We start from the raw sequence: 26088 nt of genomic DNA on the forward strand, positions 1-26088 counted from the left end.
ACCACACCCACTTAACTATAATTATTAACTAACTATTTTCCTAATTATATTGTAATTTATTAATTATTTTATTTTTCAAAAAATATCAATTACCTGCTAAACCTGTTATTGCAGGTCAAAAGTAGCTTGTGTAACCTTACACAAGCAATCAATTGTGCACCATAAATTCCTCCGGAGAACTTGTGTGAATGTATAGTTTGTCTCTCTTTCTTTACCATGTAGACAATATGAGACTTTGTAAATCCTTAATTTTCATCTTTATTTACCGCGTACTGTGCGATATGAGACTGTTTTACAATTACAATCAAATTCAAAAGTTTCATTCAATTGAAAGAAGATTACAACTAAAAAAATCCAAACCGAGCCTAAGTTAATCATGGAGCACAAGATTCAATGGAGCAGGTAAGTGGTAACTAGTATTAAGATGATAGTTAGGGTGTGAAGGAGCCAAACACCATGATAACGAAGAGATCATATTTTAGGATTTGCGGAAAATGGACAAAGAAGTTACGATTTGGTTATGATTAGATGCTCTGGTAAGTGTTATTCTTGTACCATCTCTTCTCAACCAGTGATATTATTCACTCTGTGATGTTGGGATTCTGTCCTGGATTTTCCAATTCACATCAAGTAATCCTTAAAGCATTTCTACTCTATTGTAACTAGGCAGCAAGTAAAGTCAACAACAAAATGATGAGGTTGGGAACTTTTTCTGTCTCCTGGTTACCTGTAAGCTGGAATTAAGTGTTACATATATAGCACCACTTTAATTAAATAAAATAACTTAGGTTCCCATAGAGGCCGCAAAGCATATGCTAATTACATAAAAGTGAAAAATAAAAGTTTCACTTTATGGGGCGAAGAATAAGATTACAATGACTTTATTACGGAATCTCGCCTAATTAATTAACCATATAATATATAAATGCTGCCCTGGCCTCTTATTGATTTACAAAACGACAGCTAAATGAGATTCACTTTGATTTAATGAGCATTTTGATTAGTAGAGGAACTTGTTACTTTATACTTTAATTTGTGACAACAAAAGCACTCGTGGGTCTATATTCCAAACCCTAAAAGCGGAAAAGTACTCCTATTTATTTTAATTTAAGTTTTTCAATTATTTGCTAGAAATTCCATCACATTTAAGGTACTTTACACTATCAACAAGGTGTTGGTTTAGTAGTAAGTAAGCTAGACCTCTGAAAATGAAAATAAATTTGAACACCGAAAAAAAACTTTCACTGAAAAGACATACAATCATTTTTCTAATAAGTGATGATATCCGTAAAAAATAAACTTCCATACTTGGAATTGAAAATGTTGATTATTTTAGGTACTACATATTTGTCCATTGTACTAATTGTACCAAACATAATGAAAGCACTTTTTTTCTGGAATATGTAGTACAAAGTAAAGAAGAATAAATCTATCATGAGAATGCACCATGAAGGGGAATAAATCCTGCATTTTAAAGTTACATTTGGTTTAGAATTAAGGGCATTTCCTTTTCACATATGCCTCCCCAAAAGAATAGGCAAGACACGGAACCATATATATGATCATCATGGCCTATTAATGTTAGGGTATCTTAAAAAGAGGCAAAGGTTAGGCGAATCAGCAATAAGGCATAATAAGCCTTGTTGGTCACATGTGCATTCGTTTTCTCTGAGTTGGTTGTCTACCATATATAGTGTATGGTGTTGCTATATATGGACTTATATATTTTTCTTTCTTGTTCTTCACTTTTTGATGCTTTTTAGGCGCTGCTATCTCTCTCATGACTGTTACAGTATCTTTCCCTTCCCTTTTGTTTGATTCAGATCTCATCACTCTGTAGTGCACTTGATTTTATTTTTATTTAGATTGGATTGCTTTGAACCTCACAAATAAAATAGACATGTGTCAGCTTAAAAATTCACCAAGTTCTTGGATGGCAAACAGAGAAGTTGAAATATAAGGCTCCATTTCTTTCTTAAGTTATCTCTTCTACCTTGGGGAGATTTAGGCCCATATTTTATCAGAATATCTTAGTTAATGGATGAAGTTTTCGAATTAAATGTAATAAGTGGGTTGTGATAGTACTCTTTCTGTTGAAAGACATAGTCAAATTGACTGTATTTATGTAGAAAGGAATGGAAAAAAGCTTTGAGCTTTCACTTTCAGCTTGGAGGCCTTATTTGAGCTTTGAAGCCTTACTTTAGGCTTTAAACCTCAATTAGAAGTTTGTGTTAGTGATTGACACCATTAAGTGGATTCTTCGACCAATATTGTTATTGTGGTCGAAATGTGCAAAATAACTTAGTCAAAAATCAAATGACCTTATCAGAAACGATGACAATTACTCATGGATGATGGGTCAAAGAATCATAATCCAAATCGAGACAAAATTGCATTTACGTGGTAAGGAGAAGTTAAACCCTAGGATGCGTTGAAAATTTAAGTGAGTTGTTTAGTGTCGAAAGGACACATGTAATTATCTAGTTTGTTTACCATTAAGTTGGCAGTTATGACTTAATTGGTCTATAAATAGGGTATGTTTGTACATATTTCAGGTTCACAATTTCTGCTCGAAAATGTTCTCTAAAGCTATACCTCCAACACATATTTACAAACAATTATTCTGGAGAAATTAGAGTATGAATTCTTGTGAACTCTTTTTATATTTCAATGTAATAACTTGCAATTTGTTAAACCCTCACCCCACCTCTCCATCACCCCCCTACCTCTCTTGTTGCTGCCTCCTGCCCTCATCTATCACCTCATTGTCGCCCCCACTTCACGACCTCCCCCAACTCATGCTTTGCGAAGGTATACTCAAATACTTTCACCTCCATACTCAAACTCAAAACATGCTTTGCGAAAAACTATCGAATTAGCCTCTCTTGTATTGTAAAAAAATCATCTCTTATACTATACTTGTATTTCACTATTTCGCTGCACTCTAATTCCTCCAAAAAAATTATTAATGTCTCATGAACCACGCTACAATACCACATCAACTTGACACCACATGTTTACAAAACACATTTTTTTCAAACTTTCAATTTTGTGGCAGTCTCACCATAAAATGAGTGTCTGAACACTTCAGCAAAGTCTCCGAATCAGCTGTGCTGAACAAAAATTAAGAAAAGCAGGTGACATTCCTTTGTTATCCTAATTATTGCTCATGTATCTAGACTCTTTGCACTTAAATATGAAACACCCTCTAAGAACTACTGTAGCACTATTAGTTTAATGCTTTGATTCTTTTTATTAAGGAGCTAGCTAGAGTTATCACTTATCAGCTTTCTTGTATTCTCTTGTAAAGTAGCATTATCTCCAACATATTATGAAGAAAGATCTTGCAATGAGGATGGTTTTGCCTAGCCTGGGTCAGTTTGAAACTGACCCACGGTGGATCAGTTCAACTTTTCACCATTGGATTTAATATTTTTTATTTGAACGGTCCAGATCAGCTAATAATAATAATAATTTATTAATTAAATATATATAACTTTACTAAAATACCCTTGTCTTTTCCAATGCTTCTTCAACCCCACTACCGTCCCTGAACCACTATGCTGCCACCGCCAATCTCCCTCAGCCTACCAGCACTGCCACCAGCCACCACCATCCTCAACAGCTCACCTCCGCCCCTCTCCGCCACCTTCGTTCAGCCACCACCATCGCAGGGCCAGAGCTACTCCTTCACAAATCCTTAACCACAAAAGTTTCCAGATCTGAGTCCCCAAGCATTCATGTGAAGACGCAGCAGCCTCCACCCACCTCACTGATTTCTTTCTCCCTTCTCTGATGTGTGCCTCTGAATCTTCCTTCTCACCCTCTCTTTGGTGCTTCCACAAGTTAGGTTAATGGCATGATCAAGTTTGGATCAGGGGTCCACTTCCGCTTCCGGCGAACCCACCACCACCCGGAGCCTCCACCGAGACTTCCTCGTCGGATCTGTCACCTTCCATTATTGAAGCTTTGTTTTGAAAAAGAGAAGGCTTGAATCTTGGTCATTGTTGTGGAAGGCTGGGAAAAAAGTTCAGTCATTTTCATTATTTAAGCTGTTATGAACAAAAAATATTGAATTGTGTTCATTGTTGATGGAAGGTTTGGAAAAATGTTCAATTTTTTTAATGATTGATGCTTTATTTTGAATAAAAAAGCTTGAATCTTGTTCATTGTTGGTGGAATTTGGTTGCTGCATGTTAAAAGAGGTGACGAAAAAGGGAACATTTGGGAACAAGCTTTTACCTTTACCTGATTGGTTCGTGTTTTTGCATCTGGTTTATGGTATTCTATTCAATTTGCTTTCTGGGTATGCTGGAAAAATTGAGACATTCAGCTGATTGATGATTTAGTTAGATTATGTTGTTGAAGATGGTGTTGGTGGTGGCCACTCACCACTGCCACCGTGGGAAAAGCTCAAATCTAAGGTGAAGGAAAGCTCAAACTCGTTGAAGGAGAAAGAACTGGGTGGAGCGGCGAGGCTACGGTGGTGCTGCAGCGGCGAGGCTTGGTGTTGTCGGTGGTAAAAGATGAAGAAGAAAGAATTTGAGCGGAGGATAAACATGGAAAAAATTGAAGAATGAAGGTTATTTTTGTCTTTTCATAGGAATAGTAAAATTGAACCACCGTGGGTCAGTTTACGCTAGGCGCAGCCAATGAGGATTATAGTATTTGAAGGCATTTGACGTTATCATATCTATCTAGCAACCTAAGAGCATCTCCAATGGAGTCCTTATTTTGGGATCTTAAAATAAGATCCGGATCTTATTAGAGCTATCCTACGTGGCATGGGATCTTAGTTTTTGCTAAGATCCGTGCCTTAGCTCAGGTACTCTCAAATGTGGGATCTGAAATAAAATAATTTTTTTTTCTCTCCTTCAATACAAGAACCAAAGTGAAAAATAGGGAGGGAAATAAATAATATAAATATATTGAGTATTGTGGGTCCAGTCAAAAGTAAAATAAGATCTCAACCACTAGAGTGAAATGTGCATAGAGACTTTATGAGTGTCTTAAATCCTATGTGGCAATCTGGGCCCACAAAAAGTGAGTTAAGTCCCCAAATAAGATCTCACCATTTGAGATGCTCTAAGATGATTGGTTATATAGCATACAGCTAGGACTTACACAATAATAATGTCCCTTGTAATTAACCTAGGATCTCAATTATTGCTAGCTAAGGGTACAAAATTAGGAAGGAAACAAACATTAAAAAACTAAGAGAAAGAATCATTAAGTCACCAAACACACTCATTGCCCATTAAGATAAAAATCCTTAACATAAACGTTTTCTCTACACTAGCTACACTAGCTAGTTTTGAAGCTACTATTCCTTTTAATTAGTGTTACTAGACAAAGTGAGGGACACACAGAAAAAGAAAGATACAGCTAGCTGTGTGCACCTCTCACATAAGATTTTGTGAACCAAACGTATCTAAGGTATGTATAACCTGATTTATATAAATGCCAAAGCAATGCACCTCTTAACCCCACCTCTAACAAAAAAAGTACAAAAGCTATGGATCTGAACTCTGAACCAGCTATCATATATACACATATGTCTCTTTTTCATTTTTTCTCATTAAAAACTAATCAAAAAGCTGGGTTAATTGTTGTTGAAGATTCTTTGTCCTGGTGAAAGAATCATTCTTGGATCAAACTGGTGTTTTCTTTCCGAAAAAGTCCCCCATTTAGGACCAAAATGGTTTGTCCAACCTTCCTGTGTGCGGTAGTGGGGAAGGTATTGCTTATACTTAATCCCTGCATCATTACAAAATTGCAAGATCTCTCTGTTCTGAGCATCATAAGCCTTCCAATTATCAAACCCACTTGAGTGCAAAAATCCAACTGCATAGAACACATCCTCATCTGGTATAGATGCTGACATCTTATTGTCCCACCTGAAAATTAATTAAATCAATTAGTTCTTTTTACCTTTTATTTTTTACATCTTCAATGGATAACAAAGTGATTTATGAGTAGTCTGATGTTAATTAGTGCATGTTTGAAAATTCTTCTAGAATGGATTCGAAAGTCTGAATTAATTTTGTGGAAAACTTGTTTGAGTAGCATCTGGTTGTCAGAATTAATAATGAACAAATAGAAGTTGATCCGAACATCCTATTAATAATAATAACAAAAAAAGTATATATGGTTATTAATTCAGGGCTTACTTGTTTCTGTTCATGGGGTAAACCAAGGCAGGTCCTGTAGTGATGTTTCTTTTATGAATGATATTCTTGAATACACCTGAATCAAAATCCAAGATTTGAGATTTTGGTATAAACAAATTAAGCCATGGATGAGGAACATCCCATAGTCCTTGTGACTGAAGCTTCAGTTCTCCACTTCTGACTCTATTCAAGAACTCAACAAATGAGACATTTTTTTCATAGTAAAATCCAGGGATATAGCTCAGTCCCTGAAACAAAACTTGCAGTTCCTGCACAAAAATGAAAAAAAGAATATTACTTAATATATAGATCACAATTTTGTAACAAACGTCAAAATTAAAATTAAAATATTTGGAAATCTTTTATTGTGAGGTGTAGCTTCTGTGAGTATCTTATCCGTGTTAGAATGGTTTTGATTACAAATAAGTTGATTTTAAAAAACACATCATGTTCTAGGAAATAGCTTTTCAAGTTATATAGTACCTTGTCCACATTGACTTCGGATTGGTCATCATAATATTTGGCCACTTCAAGGCAATAGAGGACTCTATGTTGAGTTACTAGGGAAATTATTCTTGGATGGTCGGCTAAAGGGAAGAAAGAAGATCTCCAATTATTTATGGGTCCTTGGTGCATTAGCAGCATCCCTTCCAAATAATCCAATCTATTTTTTTGTTTGCTTCCATTGATTGAGATTAATCGTTCCTGGTCTTTGGTGAAAGCAGAAAAGTCATCATAAAGAAATCTGACCCATTTAACCTGCCAACAAAAAAATTCACCATTATTTGATGTAATATATCATCTCATTATTCCACCAATGAAAGGAAACATTAATATGGTTTTTTCAACGTGTCACATCCAAGTTAGAAGGATAAAGTCAAACATGGTACTGGAACTAGAATTCTTGGTTCTGAAATCCTTGTCATCTAAACGTCAAATGATATTACACCACAAACTTCACTCATTAGAAGCATTTGAAAAATGGTTCACCCAAATGAAAATAATAAAAAAAAAGTAATGAATATGATAAGAAGATAAAGCGATACAATAGAAACAGATAGATGAAGAAAAAATGAGAGAAAATACTAGTGAGATTTCTAAAACTAAAAAATATGAATAGTTAAATATGTGTTGGTAATAGTTTCATTTTCATCCATTAGTGTATGTGTCTTTCATGGATGACTATCATGCACTCATAAAATGTGAAACCTATTAATATATGGGTGGCAACTACCAAGAAAAGTTAGAGTTATGTAGTGCTTTTGGACAAGGACATTTAGTGCTCAAACATTGGTGTGTTACTCTGAAATTGTTGGAAGAAGAAGCTACAAGACAAATTCGCAGTCAATTCATAAGAACGTATACCCTCTTGGGTGCTGGCTCCAGAGCAATTCTGGCCCTTGTTATAATTCCAAATTGTCCTAAACCTCCAAGAACCGCGTAGAATAACTCTGAATTTGTCTGCTTGGAGCAGGTTACAGATTCTCCTTTTCCTGAATTAACACAGAACCAAATCTTGATTAAATATTAAAAAATTATGTCCTTGCATGCATGCATGCATACATTCTTTAACAAACAATTAACGGAAAATCAACATTATCCTATTTTTACATAAGAATTGACCATACTAGACTTATATTAGTATAATTTATCATTTCCGATGTACTAAAATAAGCTTAACATGGTCTTAGATTAATGATAATATAAATTAATGAAGAAAAAAGGAGGCAATGCCAGTGTGAACAGGTTTTAGACTTTAAGAAATTTTCAAACAGGAGACCCAGTGGAAAACGCTTGCTTATCACCAAAATCGTAGACCAAGACTCTCTGTCAGGTTTTAACAGCCACAAATTTGGTATTACATACAAAAAATAAAAATCAAATTCACAATGTGAAATTTCTAACCAAAAAATAGATATCAATTAAATCCATGATATGTCAGGAACCAAATCATTCATAAACGAATTAAACAGTGAAATTTAGATTTAGATAAATATATGATTATAAAATAGTTTTTTTTCGCATAAAGTATGTGTAATATACAGATTCATTTTATCTATATTTAAATTCAGCTTTTTATCAAAAAAGCATAGATAAAAACTCTGAATTCGAATCAGAGCGTTGTCACACAATTTAAAACATGTGTTTGTATATACAACACGTTAGAAAAAGAATTGATTCTGAAAAAAGCTACTTTTATATTAACTTGATTCTGTAAGATTAAACGTGAATCCAAAAATGTGCTATATTTCAATTAAATTTCGTACCGGTGATGACATCCATTTCAAGAACACTTGTGATTTGAGGACCATATTTGAATGTCTGGCCACTTATGCCAGCATTGGAAAGAGTCCCTCCCACAGTCAAATACAAGTAATCAGTCCAAGAAACAGGTGTAAGTCCATGCTCCATGGCGGCACGCAGCACATCAATCCAAAGTTGCTCTCCACCAACATCAGCATAGTACTGCTTTCCCCCTCCTCCTCCAACAGTGATTCCAACACCATTCCCTCCTTCTCTGAACCTTGCCATGTCCACCACCACCCCGTCGCGCGCCATCGCCTGTCCCTTCGTTGAGTGCCCCTGACCCCTCGCCGCGATGCTGAAAGGGACAGAATCACCAACTTTGTTGTTGTTGTATGAAAGCTTTATCAGAGTAGCTATGTCCTGCACCGAGGATGGAACAAACACCCCTGCTGGGACATCGTGGATGAGGTTGCCGTAGTCCCTTGAAGCTCCTTGAATGGCTTCAGGGTCCTCACGGAGCTTGTTGGATATCTCTGGTAGTAGCAGGGATTTCCATTGCTCGGTTTTCCCCACTGTGGATATCAACCGTGTGATGGTTATTAGCAGGAGAATCAAGTATGTTGGAGAAAGGAAATTTTCCCCCATTTTTTGCTATGAAGAAAGAGAGTGATTGAAGAAAGTGTTTAGGGGAATTTTGCTTGGTGATTAATGTGTTGTGAAGTGTGTGGAAGGAGGTGGAGGAGGTAGGGGCTATAAATAGCACAGAAGAGGACTTTGCATGATAAAAAGATGGATACACACACTGTAGGGAGAGAGAGAGGGGAGGAAGAATCTTTTGTCTTTTGAGTTAAAGAATTGAAAAGGGGGAGACTTCATTATTATAACAAGGGATAAAAGATTTTGTGACAGTTGTTGTTCTATTCAATTTCTCAAAAGTTGAACTCAAGTGATTAAACATTTTGGGTCATTAATTAATTTTATATAAATGGGATAAAGTTGAGCTTTATAACTTGCTAAATAATGTCACCAAACTGTTTTACAGATCAATGCAAGCACCACTAAGTGTTTAGTGCAAATTCTTCCCATACATTATCCGAAAGATGGTGAACTATGTCTGAGTGGGGTGAAGTCAAAGAAAACTCTAGTTGAGGCCTGTAGTGACATTGACATGCAAATCGTTCGACTGACTTGGGTATAGGGGTAAAAGACTAATCAAGCGGTCTAGTAGTTGATGAATCAACTAGCACCGAAAATGGATGGAGCTAAAGCGCACAACCTATACCCACCCCTCGGGGCAAGATCCAAACCTCGATGAGTAGAAGGGCGCAGCAATCACTGCAAAACATGCATAGCGTTCTTTGGTGCATTTCTGGGTGGTAGTATAAATATTCAAATGATGAGACTTTGAAGGCCAAGGATGGGAAAAGTTCCATGTGCACGACACTTGCACGTGGATCAATCGATCCTAAGGAACGAGGATAAATTGTGTGGTAACTCTCTAACTAAACGCGTAATTGGAAGAAAATTGAGTTAATACAATGTGATAAAAGAAAAGAGGAATCAAAATTACCTGTATATGTTGATGGCAGTTGGAATTTGCAAACGATGCCAATGGGTTGTGGTGTGATTGTGAAGGATGGCAGCGGGTGCTGGGTGTCAGGAACGTCGTTGAGCCATGGCGCAAGCTCAACGTTTTTGGCAGAGGTACTTGCCTTGGAGCTTGGTCTCACTCACTGTGGGAGCTGGGGATTCAAAGCATAGTTTGCTACACGGATTGTGCAAATGCGGTGAGTGTTTTCCATTATGATATGGACGTTGGTTCCTTTTGGGCAAGGGAGGAAATAACCCGAGTGAGGGGCTTGCTTCAGTTGGACTGGCAGGTTGTGATCGCGTCAATCTCTCGGGATAAGAATGTAGCAGCGGATTTGTTAGCTCGTCAAGCGGCTAAGGATGGTACTCCACGACGTGTATAGAGCCAACTACCCTCAACCTTGATCCCGTGCCTGTTGCAGGATGTTCTAGTCTAGTTTGCTTGTTCTGTTTTTAATTCCTCATGTAACCAAAAAAAAAAAGGAGAGGAAAAAAAATATTTACTCTAAACCTTTTATGCCAAAAGTACATCACATACAGGAATAATAAAATATTTTGTGTGCCATTCAAGTCCTTTCCAAGAAATTTTGATGTAGGTTTCACAAGTGAGAAAAACAAAACCGAACTGTACTTTGTGCTGAGGGAAGAACGGCTAAATGTTAAATTCTAAGATACGATGGAACCAGATCATAGATTATATTGGCCGTCTTTCTGCAACGTCATGGAGTACTTGTGTGAAGCAATTAAATACAACAGATCGAAAGAAAATAAATACATTAAATAAAGTTGAAAAGTATTTAATCTAGACTTCCAATTGGTGATTGTTTTCTGTGACTGTGGGCAATCTTGATGGTGAACATTCCCAGCAATCGAACCCACAAGTTCCTTCCAATGTTTGTGTTGGCCAAAAAAAAAGATAATGATATTTAAATCAGTACAATCACAACACACCAGCGACATACAGATCTTGTGGCGGTTAAACTAAGTTACATCGCGCAACTCACGTGTGTAAAACAGCCATGAACAAAAACCGACATAAAATTCACATGTGATTTCATTTTATAGCAACTCACTTTATGGATTTAATGTAGATAATCTTAACTTACAATTTTGTAAAAGGCTGATTCCACGGCTCAAACGTTCGACGACAAAACCATATATCATTAGCCTTATTGTTGAGCCGAGACTTATCTTCCAGAGGTTCACATATAAATTGTTAGAAGAAAGAAAAAAATGCAACTAAACTGGGGCCGTTGGATTGTAATTATCTTAGGGTCAAGATTGGTCAAGTTTGGTCAATTCATATGTACATTACACTGTTTATAATATATTTTATATTACCAAGTGGAAATTCCTTAAATTTGGGTACTTATCAATAGGATCTTCCAAGATTTTCTTTATGGGACCAGAGGAGTTCTCATGAATCAAACTATGTTACATTCAACTTTTCGACTTCATGGAAGGTTAATGTCAGTGGAAACTGAGAGAGACATCACACCAGATTTTCTTCAGGGCAAGATTTTGTTTGAGAGCCTCTATCTGCTACATGTAATACAACCAAGAATGTGGCTGTCTGTGTTCAGATAAAGTCATTTGAGTGCCTCCATGACATGATTTTCTTCCATATTCAAACATGCTCTTAGCTGAAGGGAAAAAAAAGATGATAGATTCCATGCCATTATTAAATTGATATGGCAGGGGAATCGTATCATTAGTTAGTTGGCTACTCATTAAACTATTCTTAATTTCCCAATTGTTCTTGCCAAGATTTATATGGTTAGTGAATATTTATATATAAAATTGAAAAGCACCTGGCATGCATTGATATCTAAAAGAATATATGAGCTGAAAACTATGGTATGGCACGCAACAGAATGCAGTTAACTTGTTAATAATAATTTAATTTAGTCTGGCTAGCTAGCTTCTAGCTTCTAGGAGTTCTTCAAGTTGGTGATATAATAATATATATAGATTATTTGATTAATTATAATTATAAAACAACAATCCCAAATAGTATATATAAACACTCTAAACACACCCTATTATTTTATATCTCTCTTTTCATCACATCACATCACATCATACTAGCAAGGTGTTAGCTAGTCTGATAGTAGACAAGTTAGACCGTTATAAAAGTGATGTCAAAAGTATGAAATTCAATAAAATCATTTATTGCAATAGGCTTTCACATTTTCCCAAACAGATTACTCACCAAAAGATCCAGCACAACCTATATCATATGATAAGTATTGGTAGATATACATTCTCGACTCGGACATTCTTCACACATATCACTTTGTGGCGGTTTGACAAAAGATGTATGCTTATGTATTATCATTATCTTGTATGATATTAATTAGTTATTTTTTTTCTCTTCTTTTCTCATTCTACTGTCTGCCATGTGTATCTTGATATACATAAATCATTACTCTTATAAAAATACCTCTACCAAATTGCTCTTATATATGTGGGGTTATGGGTAAGGTAATTAAACAAATTAGACAAAGACAAATGTATGATATCAGGCCCTGAACAAAGAGTTTGATTGGAAGGGAAAATAAGTTAGAGTAAAATGGCGTTCAAGGAACAATCTTTGACCAATAGATTTCGCAGGTATGAGGAGCTATCAGACAACAAGACCATCCACCATGCATATGATGGGGCTCCTTAATTGGAACCATATTCTATTAAGGCTTTAATTTGAAGATTGTTGTAATCTTTGACAATAATAGTACATGTGTTCCATGCAGGACTAATAAATGAAGAAAAGGGACTTGTAATATTGGCTTCATTATTCTCACCGAAATGGATAGAGCCAATATTGAAAGGAGCTTCGTGTAATTCAAGTTGAAGATACTCAAAATCTAGGACGTGACGGGTGCAACTATGCTTACCTTCCCACATGCTCAAACAGTGAGGGTTAGGTGCCCTACCTAACGGAACGAATATTTCCTTTCTCTTCCAAAAAAGGAGGGCAAATTGAGCTAACAATACCATGAACCATCAGGAAAAGCAGGGAAAAGGAAATAACAAACTTGACAGATAATGTAATTCAAACAAATTAAGAGAAAATATGTAGAAATAGATAGAAGATGAAGTTTGGTTGGAATATATCAAAACTCGAAGAAAGTTTATAGTGGTAAAGTAAACTATGTTGTTCTCTATATATACCTCAGCAATTTCACATGTGTAGGTCCACAATCCTTATCTTGAAAATGTTTATTCACAAGCCTGGAATAGATCAAGAGAGATGTAATATGTTTCTAATGTAATTGTTTAATGACTTAATTAATCATATTTGAGATTTTTCTACACCCCTCACTCCTAAGACAACATTTGATGCTTGTAGAAATGAGCACTTGTAATATGTTGGATATGTAATATAAGTAATGTCACTAATGTGTGTTTTGCTTTGCATAATTCCAAGAGAGAGAATGAAGTTGAAAAGAGAAGGCAAGGCAGAGAAAGGACTACCCTGTACTACAGTGGAAAATAGGAAAGGGAGAGAAGCTTGTGGGGGGATTGTGTATAAGATACTGAAGATCTTTATGGGGATCTAAGCCAGCCAGAACACAATGACAAAGGCAATCAATCACGTGGTCCTAAGAAGTAAGAACCAACAAAAACAACAGGTTTCCAATTCCACAGTGCTCAAACACCATCCATTCCATCGTATATCCATGTCACTAGCTTTGATTGTTGCTTTGCATCAGTAAACAGCCGTACGTGCATGGAATTTGAGGAAGTACTATGTGACAGAAAACAGAGATGTCTCATATCTCTGTTTTCAATTTTAATTTCATCCCTCCATGTTGTTTCAACTCAACAATAAGATTCTGTTTTGCTGTCATTTTTATTTCACTCTTCTACATTATAAGTTAGTGGTGCTTGCATGTACAGTTGCTGTTGTGTTGTGTTCAGAACATTGTAACAACAAAATGATCCAAATCCTTTGAACCAGACACTCCAACCGTGGTTATTGTGAGTTTGATTTTGCAAGTCATCTGAGTGTATTTTGTCATCATGCACCATAATGTCTCCTTTGTTGCTATTATCTTTTATTCTTGTTGAATTGATTGATGTACCTTGTCTCAATTGATAGATGTATATTTTGTAATTGTCAAGCAAGTGGAAATATGAAGAGATATGTTTTGTCACCATGTACACAATGTCTCATTTGCTACTTTTATGTGCCATTAAATTGATTGGTGTGTGTTGCTCATGGTGAGTGTTGTCTTTGAAATTGACCTGCTATTTTTATGAATAACCAAATGCACCAGATTCTCTTAAGCAAGCTCAAAATTCTCTTAACGAGTCCAAGATTTTTCCAATGGTGCAACAATGTCTCAGCTTCGCTCAGTGAGCTAACTCTTGCTTAACTGTTCTAATTTTTTCCATCGTGTAGGTACCTACAAATTAAAAGCACTCTAAAACTCAAGTGAACTCAAGATGAGAGAAATAAAGTATAGAAGAGCAACAAGTGAGCAATTGAGTTGTGTGAGAAGCTAACAGTGTGCAATCAAACATATTTAATAATGGTTGTATGATCAACTGTTTAGTCATTTACTGTTTGTCTAGCTGTCTTAGACTCTTAGGTGACATCGATGCTTTAACCTTCTTAAGTTAACTTAACCATATTTCTAACGACCTAGATTCAAGTATAGCTAGCTAGTTAGAAGAATGAAAATTTTGTGCTTCGTCATCTTGGTTGGCAAACTCGCCAAATTGATCAAATAATCAATTGGGCTGACTAGATAATAATGGTGCAAGTGGTTGTTTAAGCTGACCAAAACATCTACCTAAATTAATTAAGTTATTTATTTTAAAGCACATCCAAAGCTACTTAAAGTACTAATTTTTAATCTGCAATGCACTGTTTATTTTAATTTGGGTATCATATAATTGCCTTAATGTTTGGGGCATACAATGATACCTAATGAGAATTGAATTCAGCCAATACGAGGTGAACTGGTGAAGTTCTTCAGTTCTTCGATTCTCAGCAATCAAACCAACCATTCTCTTTTTGGATACGATATATGATAGATATTAGATACAGTCAAACCAACCATTTCTTTTTTTATTTATCTTGGGCCGTTGGGCTAAATGGGCGTTTAGTCCAAAATCTTTTAAGTAATTAGACTTTCAATATTCCCACTTACAAACTATTGTTTTCTTTTTCATCCCGGTTATGTGAGACTTCTTTTTAATTTTAACACTGTCTTGGAAAACAATAGATTTAAAAACTTAAACCACATCTTTTGGATAAAATCACAATTCACTTGCAGTAAAATTCACATATACACCCATTATTGTGGAACTTTTTATAGTTTAACTATAGATAACAGCCAAGCTTTGACGCCTGTGGCATTTGATTTAACAGCCACTAAATGTTGATGAATTTGGAGAGGATGGTTCCCACCTGCCTAACGGGGAGGAACATACAGCAGCAAGTGTTTTTGTTGACAAAATGAGCCAATCAATTACTACTATTAACATTACTATTAACATGATGGTACTTTAAGCATTGGATTTTTTAAAATTGAACTTTGTACAAGGTATATATATTTTAATAGAACCCTGTAAAAGATGGGAAGCGAAAAGGGGACAGAGAGTGCTTACTAGACAACAGAAGATTGATGTGTAGTACCGTGGCATAGTATTATTTTGTACATATTTTATATAGCCGTTAAAGCGAAAAGGGAGTATTATGATCGAATCATAAATTAGATGCATCAAGAATTTGGTTATGTAACAATTGTACTATACCTTATTAACTAGATATTATACCCGTGCGTTGCACGGGTTTATTTACATTATTTTTTAACATTACATAAAATAATTATAAATTAACTAAATAAAAATTAAAACAATTTTTAATTATAAATATAAAAAATATTGTGTTAAGACATTTCATTAAATATTACTATAGTTATTTTTGTATAAATAATTAATATTACTCAAATTTAATTATTTGTATAGAAATAATTTTGTCAGTTAAATTTTTTATTTATTTAATAATATGAAAATTTATTAAGTCAATTTAAAATATTTAAATTACGTAAAAAATGTTAAGTAATAAGTGTTTAATGCCATAAAATAAGTTTTAATATCATTTTTTATACTTTTTACCTAGAAAGTCTTTTGTTGTGACATGTCAATACCAAGAAGAATAAATTAAGTTTAACTTTTTGAATTATAATAAGGGATAACATATATAGCCTTTTGACAAAAGGAAATAGCCAAAAATATTATCTTGTGAATTTAATTTTTTTCAACTTATTTGGTTTGCAAATGTTTTCTCACACTCGATAGTAATGAGACTAATCTCTTGTGACTCTACGATCACGTTAAGTGGATAGGTCAGGCCTCTCACAACAAATATTTATTCAACTTTGACCGTTATTATTTTTCTCTATTATGCTTCCTCGAGTAATTTTTACTATATCATAGGTCAAAAAATATATTTAACTATTTTTTTCAATAATGCACTCAAGTGTTTTTTTTTTATAGGCAAATGTTAGTTGTTAGAAGTGTTAGTAAATTAATCTCTCCTCCGGATTCGAACTCGGGACCCTTCATCCTTTATCCCACTCCACCCTTATGTCCTTAACTCTTATACCACTTAAGCTATCATTCAGGGACATAATGCACATAAGTTATAGTTAATATTGAATACCTTGATTTAAGGGCATTATTCAATTTTAAAATATTTTATCCATATTATTTATTATTAAATAATTTTAATTTTTAATATTTGTCAAATTCAAAACTTAAGATAATTTCAGTGTTTTTTTTTAGAAGTCAATTTTAGGTTGATGAATGTTGTTATTTAATGTAAGTAGTTGAATTTTTTTTACAATACAATTTTTTTTTTCAGTTTTTAATTATTTTTAATAATATTATTACAAAGAAAATTTATTATTTCTTAATGTATTTTCATACAAAAGTATGAGAGTTTTATGGTTTAATGTAAAAATCAAGTCTCCTTTACGCATAAATAGTTTTTAATTTCATAAATATTTTATCTAAATTATTTATTAATAAATATTATTTTCTTCTTGAATTTAATTTTTAATTTTGTGAAATAGAAAACTCAAGTAAATTTTAAGTTTATGAATATTGTTATTTAATGTAAGTAGTTGAATAGTTTTTGAAAATATAATTTCTTTCAATTTTAGTTTTATTACTGTTTAATATATTTATTATAATTTTTTTGGGATGCTTTTAATACAATACAACAACACTTGAGTTTTGTTTGGGTATTTAATGCTAAAACTCAAGTGTGCTTTACATATATACTAGAAATAATACTCGTGCGTTGCACGGGTTGATTTATAATATTTTTAAAATTATATATAATTATTATAGTTTTGATAAATATAAATATAAAATATGTTTAATTATAAAATATAATAAATTAAATAATAATGGAAGTGAGACATTCATTGAATAGAATTAGAGTTCTCTAGATCTAAATAATTAATATTACTCAAATTAATAATTGATATTTAAAAAAAATATTGAAACGCAATAAAAATGAGAACAATCTTCTCATTTAGATAATTACATTGGATCACAACAAACCTTATCTGTTGTTCTCTACCACACCCTTGATTTACCAAAAAGTTCGTCACAGTGTTTCCCTCACGCAATACATGCACCACACCAACACACTGAATTACAAAAATCAGATGATCTATATGATTAAATACATTTTTCAATTTCCATGACCTCCTATCTCCCCTAGACATTCACCCAACCACTAAGGAGGAATCACTCTCAACCACCACATTTGAAAATTTAAATTGCTGAAAAAATAACAAAGCATGTAACACTACTTGAACCTTCGTCAAAAGCTCACAACAATCCAGTTCCTTTTGCAAAGTAACCACAAAACCCCGCCAATACCACTTACCATTGGGTTCCCTTTCGCGCCTCATCCACATTAAACTTCAAAATAGTGGCTGGCGGTTGCTCCCAATACACTGTTCGTGGCATCTTTTGTTTTCGTGGCCATTCGATACGCTCAAAGCCTCTAGCAAACTATTCCAAATTATATGGACAATCATTCCACTTCCCCTTGACCCACCAAACACACAAACCAAGCAATAGTCTCATATATGTTCAACACAAACAACTTTATTATTAAATACGCATGCATTTCTTTGTAGTAATTGATATTAAATAATTAGCACTGAAGTAGACTTAAATTTTTATTCATTTAAAAAATATAGAAAATCATTATGTGAATTTGAAAGATATGAAATCAAGTAATAAATTTTAATATCTTAAATAAGTTATAAAGACATATTTTTACACATTATATCCACAATAAATTAATTTTAACTTTTAAAATTATAATAAGAAATGATTTTATTAGTGTAAAGAATTATTTATTAAATTTAAACTTATTAAACTTTGGTCATAGTTATTTTACTCCGTTATTCTTTTTCAAGTAATTTCTACTAATATATAATAGACCAAATATTATATTTAAAGAATTTTTTCAACGAATACACACATATTATAATTAATGGTAAATACCTATAGAGCACCACTTTTTTATTTAAAGACAACATTTTCTTAATTATTTTTTAATAAATATTATTTTATTATATTTAATTTTAACTCTCAATATTTTTTTGTGTATCAAGATATTACATAGTTTTATTTTAACTTTCTCCCCTTCAATTTATGATTGATAATTAATATTCTAACATTTTTTAATTAATACTTATAAATATTTTTTTATAAGTAACTGAAATGTATAATTAATAGTTAATACAATTAAAAAATGGGAGTTTTTTATTATTTAATATATTTTCTATTTTTACTATTTAATATATAGTACAACCATATGATTTAATGTAGTTTTTTTTATAGTTGATGATTGTTTTCTTGAAATAAAGAAATAATAAATGGGTAATGTAAAAAAAAACTCAAAATTTAGTTTATAATTTTATTATTTAGTATAGGTAGCTAAATTAATCTTTATATTTAATTTATTTAATAAAAAATTATTACATAATTTAATTCAAAGGTTACATTATATTGGCATGTGTAAAGTCAAAAAATAAAAAGATTGACATGTTTCAAAAGTTACATTATATTGAATGTTAAATAGAAATTTAATTTGGTTAACTTCATTGTTTAATGTATTTAATACTTATAGCTCAAGTGAGCTTTACATATATATATATAGATTTTGAAAACAAATAAGTTTATTTAACCATAATTTTTGTAAGTGAGGTGTTCCAACATGCTAAAAGAAGAATTATGATGTGAATACATGTACCAAAACCTAAAAAAGAATAGTGTATAGGTTAGGATGTTTGCTAATTAAGACCAAATCTATTGTAATCATGATCATCAGTGCTTATTCACTGTCTACTCTTTTTGAACATTATGATTGTAGAGAACAAATTGGGCACCCCTTTAAGCAAACACCGACATGACTGACGATATGCAATTATGCATGCTCCCAACTTAACCTTTGCAAAACGATAAGCTGTCACACTTGGGAAAATGAATGGAGGAGCCATCAAAAAAAAATTTCAGGCACTATCCTCACAGTAATCGGTAGACATGAGATTAAAGTTATGAAATTACATTAAGTAAGTATATTACTACCAATAAATGTTTCACCATGTGCATTGTTTACGGATTAAATTATAGATTAAATGTTTAAGAGTTCAACTATCTACTAATTGTGCTATACTGCTTGTCGGGAGCCATCAATATTCATATTATAGAATATAAAAATTGTTCCCTAGAACATATTTTGTTTGTTTTATGTTATCAACATCAAATCCTTAATGTAATTTGCTATTAAATTGGCTATTTGATGCTATGTCAAATTTGTTACTAGTTGTTTTATACTAACTCTGTTTCGTAATAGAGAAACTTTTTTATATTTATCTGCTTAGAATTTTAAGAGAAATTAATTGATGGTTTTCTAAATAATTCACTTATTAGAAGAATAAATGATGAGAGATAAAATACTACTTCCATGCAGTGTTTTAAAACTCGTCTCGGACCGGCCGGTCGAACCGGTCCGGCCTAGACTCAGTTACATGACCGGTTCGAGTTTGTTATCGGATCGGACTTGCAATCAAACCGGTGAAAACCGTTTGACTCGGCCGGGTTGTTGTGAAAATCGGTGACTCGGTTCAATGGTTTAACCGGATTGTATTTTTTGGAGCGGATCTCCCTCTTCAACAAAGAGAAAGTCGTCGTTGAGAAGATGAAATGATAAGATTCTATTATGAAACTTCTTCACTAGTCCCTGTGTCTTCTCCACCGCAACCACACACCTTGCTCTAACCCTGTCTCAGATCAGATATGTTGTTGCAAGTTAAAAGAAAAATAGATATGTTAGTAGAGGAGGTGTGCGGCTGCTGCGTTAGATGTGCGGCTGCTGCGTTAGATGATGGAAGATGAGTGCAAAATGAGGGTAAAGGAAAATATATATATTAGGGTTAGTATAAGTGGGTCCAATTTCTATCATGGCCCATTTGTGGGATTTCATTAAAATATATATATATATATATATATATATATATATATATATATATATATATCCTGCATTGTATGGGCTTACGTCGCTTCTTTTCACATGGCTTTTTTGATTTGGCTTCAAATGTCTTTTTGTTCATAATAAATCAAAATTTAAAACACAAGGTTATGCTTTTATTTCTACACAAGGTTGTTTTTAGATAGTAGTTGTTAAAAAAAACTGATATTTTGGAATGTATTTTTGATATAATATGAATATATGTTTTTTGGAGTATAAATTAATTAATTAATGTTAATTAGTATTTTAAATTTTAAAAAATTTAATATGCACCGAGTCAAGCAATCCGACCAGTGACTCACTGGTTCGACCAATGACTCGTTAACTCAGTACATCGACCGAGCCGAGTTTTAAAACACTGCTTCCACGTACCATTACCACCATCTCCACCATCATCGCCACCACCGCCTTCCATCACCACCACGACCATAGCGTTGTCACCACCACCCTCCACCATTGCGCAACCCGCCACCACGGCCATTGTCACCACCACCCTCACCGATGTCATTTTCTCTACCGCCACCTCCACCCTCCACCAGTACCACTGCCGCTGCCACCACCACATCTACCATCACCACTACCACTACCACCACCACCCTCTCCCACACTGTTGCTACCACTAGCTCGACCATTGTCACCATCAGGTAACACACCTATGCCAACACCACTAGCTCCATCGCCACCATTACTGTTGTCGCTGCCACCCACCTCCACTTCCACTTTCACTACCTCCAACACGGCCGCTACAAGGACCACCACCACTGCTTCCAACCTCCACCATCACCACCCCGCCACCAGTAACAACCACCTCCACCGCTGCCAGCATCACTAGGTACCACCGACCTCCACCATCACTATTACTTGACCTGTCCACCATCGTGTCATGGCAACCACCCAAAGTCATGGATTTAAATAGCGACAAAGCTCTATTAAATTAAAAGTAGTCGTCAAGCTATAAAAAATAAAAATTGACAAACAACATTTACTATTTTCTTAAAACTTTTATATTAAACTTTAAAGTAACTTTTAAGACATAAAAAAGTTGGTTCAAACGGTAACTCCTAATCCAATTTATTCCTAGCAAGATGCTAGCTATTTATTAGAAAATCCCTCCTAATCCAATTCGTTCCTATCTAGATGCTAGCTATTTATTAGAAAATCCCTTGTCCAGGTGACAAGATTCTTTTGGGATCAAATTCAGCTTTTCTATCTTCCCAAAGTTTCCATTTGGGGCCAAAGTGTTCCACCCATTCTTCATGTGTTTTGTTACCAGTGAGATATTCCTTGATCTTAATGCCTGCACCTTTACAAAACTGCAGTATCTCTTGGTTTTGAGCCTGATATTTCTGCACCTCATCACCCCCATTTGCAGCAGTTTGCAAAAGACCTACAGTGTAGAAGACATCTTCATCAGGTGTAACTACTGACATCCTATCATCCCACCTGTGAATCATATCAAATTAAGCATAATGTTGATCAAAAATATATTTTATTTTTGTGTATTAATTGATACTTTTCAAATACATAACATAAAGTAAACTTACTTATTTCGGTTCATCGGGTAGACTAGTACGATTCCGGCGGTAAGATTTTGCTTTAGAATAATGCCCTTGAACACACCTTCATTGAAATCTGAAATTCTGGACCTTGGAATGAACATGTTCAACCAAGGATGAGGAAGATCCCAAAGTCCTTTTGACCTAAGAGCTAGCTCATCTTCATGAACTCTGTTGAGAAACTCCTCGTACGACACATCTTTTTTGAACATAAAATTAGGAACAAACTTCAAACCTTTGACCAGATTTGCAACTTCCTATTTAAGAAATTATACAAGCATATGATTAACTAATTAAGATTAACATTGTTTCATAGATAAGTTAAACAATATATGTTTGAAGTTAATTACCTCATTAATGTGTGCTTCAGAATTGTTGTCATAATATTTGACTAGTTCAAGGACGTAGGTGATGCCGTATTGAGATACCAAGGAAGTTATCCTAGGCTGATCTGGTGTTGGAAAAAAGGAAAGGTCAAGTGGCTGCTGATTCAGGAGAAGCATGCCTTCTACATAATCAAATGCATTAGTGTCACTACTTCCACTGAATGAGATCAAATGTTCTTGATCTCCAGAAAAAGCGGAAAAATCGGTGTAAATCAAACGGAGCCATTTTGCCTGCAAGCAATTAAACAAAGATCAATTGATATCAAACTTGTGTTTACAAGTTATTTAGCCTTCACGTCGTAGTGTCTTGCTTGAACTCATTTTGACTCACGTACAGCTTAAGTGAGCTAGCTAATTTAGCTAAAATATGAGATTGTTTTAATTGAAACTCCTATTACTATTGTGTTAAATTTATGACAATTTTGTTGACCTCTTAAATGTTGGTGATGAATTTGCAGGGGTTCACTTTACAAGAATGTGTACACAAAAAAATAAAATTCAATGAAATTTAACTTAACCCTGGTGTGTGCAGGTCCTAGAAGTATTCTTGCTCTTGTTATCACCCCAAATTGACCTAATCCCCCAAGAACGGCATAATATGTCTCTGAGTTCATGTTGGCAGAACAAGTAACAAGGTCTCCTTTCCCTGTAAAAAGCCACATTTAAATTGTATTTACTCATTTAGATGAAAAAAAATAGAGAGATTGACACTAATGTGAATCAAATAAATTATAAACATTCTTGTTGGTAGAATATTGTTTGTGATGTGTGAAACTTCAGAGTTTTTTAAAACCTCAGAAATGTATTTGAGGAGAGACAGACCAGAAAGCAAAGTTGATGATCCCCTTGTTGCCACACCCTTGAAAAAGCACAAGGAAAGTGGATAGAGAAACGAGAGGATGTTGCCGCGTGCAAGGAGGCGACACTGCAGCTACCCAGTCAAACCCTAAATCTTGGTTGAGAGAGTTAGGGGAATTTTTTTAGAAATATATCAGTTTTTTTTTTAAAGAAGGAATATATCTTCATATGCACTAATAGTGTAAAAAAATACACAAATATCTGATTACGTATATATTATTGTCGTGTTTCTTTTCTTTTTGTATTTTCTATTTACATTTATCTATGATGTGGTACAATAGTAAATTTTATTTAATTCGTTGTTCATGTAAAAAATGACATTATCAGTTCATATTATTAAGAGATTAATTCCAATGCTCTGATGATGTAAAAAGTTTTACCGTCATTAATTCAATCACATCCTTCCATTTTCTATTTTAAGTATTATTAAATTTAAAATTAATTATGAGCTAACTCTACAATATATCATTAAAAAATATTGAAACCTATAATGCATCATTAAATGTTACTTATAATTGTTCTTGAATAGAAAATATTTTTGTGTATTTTATACCCATTTAACCTTTAGTGTCATAATTGACTTCAAAAATATTACATTCGAATATATTAAAATTGAAAAAAGATTTTAATTTATTTCCCTCCACCAAATCTAAAATGATTTAATATTTACAAAAATTAAGGTTATGTTTGATTCTGTAAATTTGGCAATATTTCCATTGCAAACACAAAATTCTCAGTATATATAACTTTTGTCGGACTTCTTTCTCACAAAATTTTTGTTCATATATAACAGAAAAGGAATAAAAACTATCTTCAATCAAAAATACAATTGCAAAACCAAAAAAAAAATACAATTGCGCTGGGGAAAATTAAAATACTAAACAATTGATATGTGCGTGGCTTGCGTCAGGGCGAAGAAAAAAGGAATGAATTGAAGTTACGTACCGGTAACAACGTCCATTTCAAGGACATTAGAGATCTGAGGTCCAAATCGAAAGGCTTGGCCACTGATCCCAGCGTTAGACAGCGTACCACCAACTGTCAAATACAAGTAATCAGTCCAAGCGAGCGGCGAGAGACCACGTTGAAGGCATGCATGCAACACATCAATCCATAACTGCTCACCCCCAACATCCGCATAACAATTACCTCCACTACCGCCACCACCACCACCACCACATGTTATAACAATCCCTGACCCGTTTCTGAACCGGTTGAGCTCGGTCATGTTTACCACGACCCCACCCTCAGCCATGGCTTGCCCGAGATACGAGTGGGCATGCCCCCTCGCGGCGATGGTGAAGGGGGTGGCACGAGAGTTTGATTGCTTTATGAGGTCAGAGATGTCGCTGACCGAAGACGGCTCCAAAACTAGTGTAGGGGTTTTGTGAACTATGTGACCGAAATCAGTTGAGGCTTCTGAAAGGGTTTTAGGGTCTGATTGGAATGATGTTAAGGGGCGTATTTGTTGGCCCTGTGTGAGCACTGCGCATGATAGAAATAGCAGGGCCAAGAGCATGGCATTCCTCCTTGCCATTGTTTGTGGGAACGATAGAGAGGCGTAAAGTTGGTAATGTGTTTTTGCTTAGAATTGGTGTCTATTATATATAGCTTCTCTCAGTGTTCCTGTTTCTTAGCGTTCTTTCGCTTTTTGGGGTCTTGCCCCTCATGTAACAAAAAAAAAATGAAAATTACTTTTCACTTAAAAATACACTAGAAATAATTAATTATTGTAAAATTTACTTAAAGAAATAATTGGAAGTTTTCCGAAGCAAAAAAAAAATTGGAATATTTTTTCAATCCATATGTCCCCCAGCTCCTACCACTTGAGTTATCATACGGGGACACACAAAACACATTTTATTTTGTTACAGGAGGAAAATTAATGACAAAGAAAAACTAACTAATAGCATCTAAGAACTGTGATGCATAAACAAACGAGGCACCTTTAAAAATACATAAGTTGAAATGTTTGAAATGTTCGAAAAAACTAAATGAATATATCATAAAATAACTGGTGCCAAACTGTCTCATAGTTGAAATGTTTGAAAAGGTAGCTATAATTAAGCGTGAAAATTATATTTTTTTGTAATTTAAAAATCAATAATATAAAATATAATTAGTACTAGTACCACAATGAACAATCCGAGCAAAGGGCGTTTCATCGGTTATTTTTTTTTTAGTAAAATTAGAGAAGACGTCCCCCTTTCGTTTTCTTTGGATGCAACATGACGTGAAGCAGATTTTGGGAAGACTTTTGATATTCCTGTTATTAGACATATGAGATCTTAATTTGAAATCATCAATGCATTGCATAAACCACAATAACTTTGGTTGAGCAGAACATGACCAAGTCTCGAGCCCAATCATCTACTGCAGTATCTGAGGCTGCGTCTAGCGTGGGTCAGTTTCAAACTGACCCATGGTGGTTCAGTTACTATTTCCTACCTAAATTACAAAAATGCCCATTTTTTCTTTTCTATTTCCATTCTTCTCCTTTTCTCACTCAATCTTTCCACTCCACCCACCCCAGCAATTCACTCATGTCATTGAGGAAAACAACCCAATAATTCAAAGTTTCTCCATGACCATCTTCATCTTCCCTTTGTCTTTTCTTTGCTGCCATTTCTGCTTGCTTTTTCTGGGTGAAGAAAAAAAAAACGATGATGATGGGTATTTTGGGGTAGTAATTTCTGGGTTTGAAAAAG

The 26088-nt window shown here is 34.1% G+C and overlaps 2 protein-coding genes and 1 long non-coding RNA gene across 3 annotated transcripts; 1 reads left to right on the forward strand and 2 right to left on the reverse strand.

Annotated features, from left to right (window-relative positions):
• Positions 1-5234: 5234 nt before the first annotated feature.
• On the reverse strand, positions 5235-9304 carry LOC130724292 (cytokinin dehydrogenase 3-like). The gene is made up of 5 exons (XM_057575490.1): positions 8438-9304; positions 7536-7663; positions 6654-6929; positions 6171-6439; positions 5235-5897 (listed from the first exon to the last, which is right to left on the reverse strand). The coding sequence occupies exons 1-5, from the start codon at positions 9060-9062 to the stop codon at positions 5603-5605; spliced, it is 1593 nt and encodes a 530-aa protein (XP_057431473.1). The 5' UTR covers positions 9063-9304; the 3' UTR covers positions 5235-5602.
• A 3737-nt stretch (positions 9305-13041) lies between these two features.
• On the forward strand, positions 13042-14164 carry LOC130724142 (uncharacterized). Its single transcript, XR_009014438.1, has 2 exons — positions 13042-13146; positions 13435-14164. It is a non-coding gene; the product is annotated as an uncharacterized LOC130724142 (long non-coding RNA).
• Positions 14165-21567: 7403 nt separating this feature from the next.
• LOC130724350 (cytokinin dehydrogenase 3-like) lies at positions 21568-24966 on the reverse strand. The gene is made up of 5 exons (XM_057575558.1): positions 24326-24966; positions 23041-23168; positions 22487-22753; positions 22125-22393; positions 21568-22023 (listed from the first exon to the last, which is right to left on the reverse strand). The coding sequence occupies exons 1-5, from the start codon at positions 24915-24917 to the stop codon at positions 21732-21734; spliced, it is 1548 nt and encodes a 515-aa protein (XP_057431541.1). The 5' UTR covers positions 24918-24966; the 3' UTR covers positions 21568-21731.
• Between the last annotated feature and the right edge of the window lie 1122 nt (positions 24967-26088).

Source organism: Lotus japonicus, chromosome 6 (assembly GCF_012489685.1).
Source record: "Lotus japonicus ecotype B-129 chromosome 6, LjGifu_v1.2".
NCBI lineage: Eukaryota > Viridiplantae > Streptophyta > Magnoliopsida > Fabales > Fabaceae > Lotus > Lotus japonicus.